The sequence below is a fragment of the Octodon degus genome, unplaced genomic scaffold, assembly GCF_000260255.1.
Source record: "Octodon degus isolate 3935 unplaced genomic scaffold, OctDeg1.0 scaffold00017, whole genome shotgun sequence".
NCBI classification, from domain to species: domain Eukaryota; kingdom Metazoa; phylum Chordata; class Mammalia; order Rodentia; family Octodontidae; genus Octodon; species Octodon degus.
The window spans coordinates 14863561-14869407 of record NW_004524593.1 but is presented as its reverse complement, the minus strand read 5'-3'; the positions used below and the strand labels follow the sequence as shown (position 1 = coordinate 14869407).

At 44.2% G+C, this 5847-nt stretch overlaps 1 protein-coding gene across 10 annotated transcripts in view; it reads left to right on the top strand.

The window, feature by feature from the left end:
- Angel2 (angel homolog 2) overlaps positions 1-5847 on the top strand; it is a 15590-nt gene that overhangs the window by 391 nt on the left and 9352 nt on the right. Inside the window, exons 1-3 of one of the 10 annotated variants that reach the window (XM_023710270.1) lie at positions 1716-1780; positions 3618-3685; positions 3814-4059. The exons of 1 other annotated variant lie outside the window; for it this stretch is intronic. In XM_023710270.1, the coding sequence (XP_023566038.1) occupies positions 4053-4059 (7 nt within the window). In that variant the 5' untranslated portion in view covers positions 1716-1780; positions 3618-3685; positions 3814-4052. Of the gene's footprint in view, positions 1-43; positions 63-145; positions 594-1453; positions 1781-3083; positions 3107-3617; positions 3686-3813; positions 4060-4289; positions 4313-5847 lie in introns of those variants that run through there. 8 more of the 10 variants (XM_023710261.1, XM_023710266.1, XM_023710265.1 and 5 more) reach the window with 8 other exon arrangements.

Sequence of the window (5847 nt, the reverse complement as noted above, 5' to 3'; positions counted from 1 at the left end):
GCGCGCGCCCGCGTGTCCCCGCGCCTCGGGCCCTGCGCGCGGGGCCTGCGTCCGGGCTTGCGGTTTGTCGGTGTCCCCGCTCCCGCCCTGCCCCCTCGCGCGCCGCCTTGGCGCCCTCCGGGTTCCTGCGGCGTCCGTGCGGATGCGTTGGCTGATTTCCTTTAAGTTGCTTCGCTTTGAGTGGAAAAAAAAAGCCCTCTGTGCTGCCCACGTTAACATCGCCCCAGATAGTACCCGCAGAATTGGGGTTTGATGTGTCCCCCAGCCAATAAACTTTAAGTACTTAAGTGCTCCAAATCAAAAAGTTAAATTGTGCGACCTGTACGACCTACGGGTGGGAGCACAGCACCGTTACCTAAGTGGTGGGGTTTGAGCGCGCCCGGGCCTGGGGCAAGGGGGCAGCCGAGGTGACCAGGGTTTCCTGAGTACCCGCTGTGTGCCAGGCACTGTGCTAGGCCCTTGAGAAGCGCCCAGAACGAAAGTAAACAAGATTCTGGCCACGGAGGCGCGCCAAGACATCTCGACAGCCAACTATCCCATAGAGAAAATACTTGCCGAGTCTGTTGTATTTGATCGTTTTGTATTTCAGTATGGTAGGTGAAGTTTTCTCCTTCCATATGGTAGCATATTAGGATAGAAAATGTACGGACCAAGAGTTTCAATCCCGATGGCATTCAGAATGGTCACAAAGCAGGACAGAGTGCCCACGTCGTGCCTTTAAAGATCTACAATTGTTTTTAGCGAACAGTTTGACCCTGACCTGCACATAAATATGATGAAAACGTAAACGCTGTCAGAATGAAAAATAATACACAAAAGTCTGATAACAATATCTGCAATTTAACCAATGGTGTTGAATCCGGAGTGTTAAATTCCTGTAAGGAGTGCCTTCCCGCTTTCACTTCCCCCCTAGAAGCATGCTTTAAAAAAGAAAGGTTCCACCCAGTGTTTAGCAGGGAAAGTAGTTTTGTGAAGTTGTGATAGATTCTGTTTTGTTACAAGTGTTAGGGAAAAATCTAATCTTAGCAGAAGAAAAAACTGCTCAGAAACATTTTCATTCCCAAGCCAGGTAGGAGAAGAGATTTGCTGTCATTGCAGTCTGGCGTGTGTTCCACATTTAAGGGTCACGTTTGCTGTGGATTAGAGTTTTCCATTGAGGTTTTGGTGCTACAGAACTACAGTGAAAACTGGTTGGATGGCTAATGTGTCTGCTGGGCTGTGGACATTCGGAGGAGTAGGTGGCATTGGGAGCCTTGGTGGCCTTTTCTGTTGAGTGCTTCAGTAGCACTTGAGGGTGTAAGGGGGAGAGGACTGAGGTGCTGCTGCTGATCGCTAAACCTCCTGCGTAGGTTCCGAAGGCAGACCTTCTCTTCCCTCGAGGAAATGGATCTAGATGTTGTGTACTGTAGTTGGACAAAAAGTGGTGCCTCAAGGAGTGTATTTATTTCTTTTAGATACCCTATGTTTCCCCATCACCCCAGGAGTCTGGGCGGAGACTGGACCACACCGTGGGAGAATCTGCAGCGGTGCTGCTGGAGCAGACATATTTCTAGTTGCATGAGGTGGCCTGGACACTATTCCCGTGCTCCCTACCCGTACTTCAGTAGCAGGCACTTCTCTCTGAAGTGGAGGCCACCCTGTGTGTTTGCGTCTGGAACTCAGTTTCCATACTGTAACTGGATACCTGACCACCTGAACCAGACAGCCTTGATTCATCTGTCTAGTTACGTCATGAACTCAGAGGGAGATGAGCCTTCGTCAAAGCGAAGAAAACGCCAAGGTAAAGGTGATGGTTGTCTTGGTGAAGATCGGATAGACATAAGGGTAGACTCGGAGCTGGCGTGTTGCGTCCTTACAGCCTTCTGTAGGTGTCACAGGTGTTTGATGTTAGGACAAAAGAAATTGTTTTTGAAGTGGAATATTTTTATTTTCAGTGCTGTATTTCTGGCCATAAAAATGAGAAAATGAGAGGTGACTTTACAAATGCAATATGGTTTGAAAAGAATGTAGAAATAGATTAAAACCCTAATCTTAATGTGAGAACAATTTTTTTTTTTTTTTTTGCGGTACTGGGAATAGAACTCAGGACCTTGTGCTTGCCAGGCAGGTGCTGATGTCACTCAGCTATTTCCCCGGCCCTAAGAACAATTTTCATATCCTTTTTTTGGTGGAACTGGGGAATATATCCATTATTTTTGAAACTGAAATCTTTTGCTGAGTTAGAAATTGGTGGATATATTCTTGGAAGTTACCAATCTAAAATAATTTAATTTTCTGTTTTGGTTTTTGTTAACTTTTTTAACCAAGCATGATAGTGCATGCCTGTAAACGGAGCAACTCAGAAGGCTGAGGCATGAGGATTACAAATTCACTGCCAGCCTGGGCAACCTAATAAGACCTTATTTTTTTAATAAAGAGAGCTGAAGGTGTAGCTCAGTAGTAAAACACTTGCCTTGCATGTACAAGGCCCTGGGTTCAATCCCCAGTGCTACCAAAGAAAAAGGGGATTATTATTATTATTATTTTTTTATTTATTTATTTATTTATTTTTTTTTGGGTGGAACCGGGGATTGAACTCAGGCCCTTCTGCTTGCCAGGCAAGCACTTATCCTACTCAGCCATCTCCCGACCCATGGGGATTATTTTAGGTAGAAATTATGATAAGTGAAAGATTTTCTTACAGAACAAAATTTTAGCTTACTAAATATTTCTCAACTTGAGTTCAATAGGTAGACTGTTGAGTCTGCTGGCAGTATCTTTTAGAGAAGGAATCACATTATATTCCCTTTTTTCGATATTCAACCTTGAGAAACAGTTTTTAAAGTATGAAGATTGCATCTATTTTTCTCATACTCTTTTTGCTCTATAAACAATTCACTTGGCTCCTTCTCTGCCTACCCTTGCCCAGGCCCACACCTGCTCCAACCCTTCAGAACCATTTGGAGTTGTCTTTTCTTATTGAACTGTAGTTTCCAGTGAAGGTAATTGCACTGAAGATATTTGAGAGCAGGCTGCATGTGTGTTCATGAACAGGGGTGTGTCAAAGAAAGTGTGTCACAGGAAGACACGGAGAGGGCGTTTGAGCTGGAAGTCAGGAGCCCGAAGAGTGCGTGTTGTTTGGTTCCTTTGCCTTTGCCAGGAGAAAGCAGACTACAACTTCATCTGGGTTCCTGACATCATGATCAAATAGTCCAGTCGGTCTGTAGTATACTGCTATACAGTTAAAAGAATTCAGGGGAAAACACATGTAATTTGAAATTCTAGTCACTCAAAAAGTAAAATTCTACTTGTGCAGGACTTAACCATTGCCTGTGGAGGTAGTTGTTGGAATGAGTGACAGGCATATTTAGAGGCATTAAAATCCGATTCCCAGGAGCAATTCGTGTTCTGTAAATCCAGGTCTGTGTGACAACCTCAGGTTGCTCGTCGTGTCTGTACTTGCTGTTCCTTGGGTCAGGGCAATGCCCCTTCTGTTTATCCTTTCTAAATCTGGTGCACCCTCAGATGGAGCCGCAGCCGCATGGCGTGAGCATGGGCTTGGGTGCTGCTCTCCGTCCTGTCACTAGCTGTGTCAATTTGGAAGAGTTCTGAAACCCCTCTGCTCTTTGGTTTCCTAGAGTAAAATGACTCCTGCTTTGAGAGGCTGTTGAGGCTGAAATGAGGGATGCCAATGTGCCTAACACAGGTGGGCTTCATAGTAGGTACTCAGAAAATCGTGCTGTTACTGTTTTCCCTTTAACAGACGGGGAAATGGCATTTACAGGTGGGTCGTCCTTGATTGCAAGCTGACTTTTATGTATCCGTTCTTCCTAGGTGTTGTGAATAAGGAAAAGGCTCTGCGTTAAGCCTATGTGGGACTTCGATATCTCCCTAATGCTGTCCCATCAAGAGCACAGCACTGCTAAATTACCTATCACTTAGAAGTCGTGTTTGAAGGATTTGTATGGCACAAGTGTGCCTTTCTAATTAGGCACCCCAAACCGATCAGGCTTATTGCTCGCTTTCTTTGAGTCATCTGTCTTCCCTGCCGTGATCACCTTGTTCCTCCTGACATGGAAGGTATATAAGCTTTTGAGCGTGGACATATGTCATGAAGTGCGTGAAGGCCAAGCCCATCACTGTGTCCGTGGTTTTCAAATTGTCTCCCATGGAACTGTACCTGAACACATCGTGTATGCTTATGAAAAGCAAAGGTGGTCGGAATAAAATCTGCGTTTACCCCATCATCCCATCATCCCAGTGCAGGTCCCACTCTGCCAGAGATGGTGTTCCGGGACATGAAGCATGGCCAAAGTTTCTGCGAGCTGTCGAGGTTTGAGAGCCACTCTATTAATCAGATAATCCAGTAGTCCAGGTTACTTAAAAAATGCAAAAAGAAGTTACAAGTTCCTTGCTGGCACCATAAAAATCTTAATGCCTTTTTTTTTTTGCCTTTTTGAGACAAGGTCTCTTGGTGCAGTTCAGGCTGGCCTTGAGCCCAAGCTGGTTTCGAACTCACAGTGATCCTCCTGCCTCAGCCTTCCACGTGCAGGGATTACAGGTGTGCATCACCACCCCTGGCCTTAATGCACTTAAAAGCCATTATATGTGCATATCTTATAAGAAACTATGAACAAGGGTTTTTTTGTTTTGTTTTGTTTTTCACCTTTGTCTTTCATATTTTAATATGGCAACAAAGCAGGCTGGTGCTGTATTGTGATGGCAACTTACGTTTTGTTTGCATGGCTCTCTAGAGCCCTGTCTTGCATACACGTGAAGACTTTGCTACATGGCAGACACCGTGGTAGGCGATCCCCCATGTAGTAATGGAATAGTAAACACTCAGAGGAGTTCTGTACAGCCAGAACCATTAGCTTAGCTCCGATCCCACTGGGGCTGGGGAAGTCCACACTCGGTGGAGGACAGGAAATGGGGTCGTCTCCTTCCCTCTCCTGGCACAGGAAAAGCTCTCAGCAAAATTCTGTAGCAGTGAAAAACTTGGATTTCGTTTGGTTTTGTTTCTTTCCATGTTTTTTCTTTACCGCTCTCATCGTACCTTCATGGTGTCATAAGACTCCAAGTGCTCTGGTCCATCTGGATCTCACTGCTCGCGCAGATTATCTTCCTCCCCTCTCCTTTGGTCAGAAATTCTGTTCCTCAGTGTGGCAGGTATTGTATACTTACTGAGAAAAATAAGCTGATGAAACTAATTCATTAGAAGGGTTTTTTTTTAAGTAATTATTTCATCTGTATTTTACAAAGTATGTTGATATTTTTATTTTGGGGGGGATTTGTTTGTTTGTTTTGGTGGTGTTGTTGGTTTTTTTTGGCGGAACTGGCGATTGAACTCAGGCCCTTGAGCTCGCCAGAGAAGCACTTATTCCACTGAGCCATCTCCCCAGCCCCTGAGCCATCTCCCCAGCCCCGATATTTTTGTTGTAAATATCATTGTAGAAAATTTGGAAAAGACTCATATAGTCCTGCTCAGATATTTTTAAAAATACTAGTGTATTTCCTTTTTTAAAACCATGTATAAGCTTATAACATATTTTAACTTCAATTCAGTTTTTAGTTGGTAGGATTTTAAGCATTGTAACGAAATGAGAACCTTCATATAGGATAGAGGAAGATATTCTAGGGTTGACTTTTTATGTAGCCCAAGCATGCTTGGAAGTCCATCTCTAAATTCAGTTTCCTCCCATTGTTTTCTCTTTTGGAGTGCATAGTTTCTCTAAAAGTTCCATGTTTCTCTTGACAGCTTCCAAGGCAGGAAGTCCTTTTTTAAAAATTTTTTTTAGTAAGTCCTTTTTAATGGTGGGGAGATACAAATCAAAGGTGAATATGTGTGTGTACATATGTGTGTACACG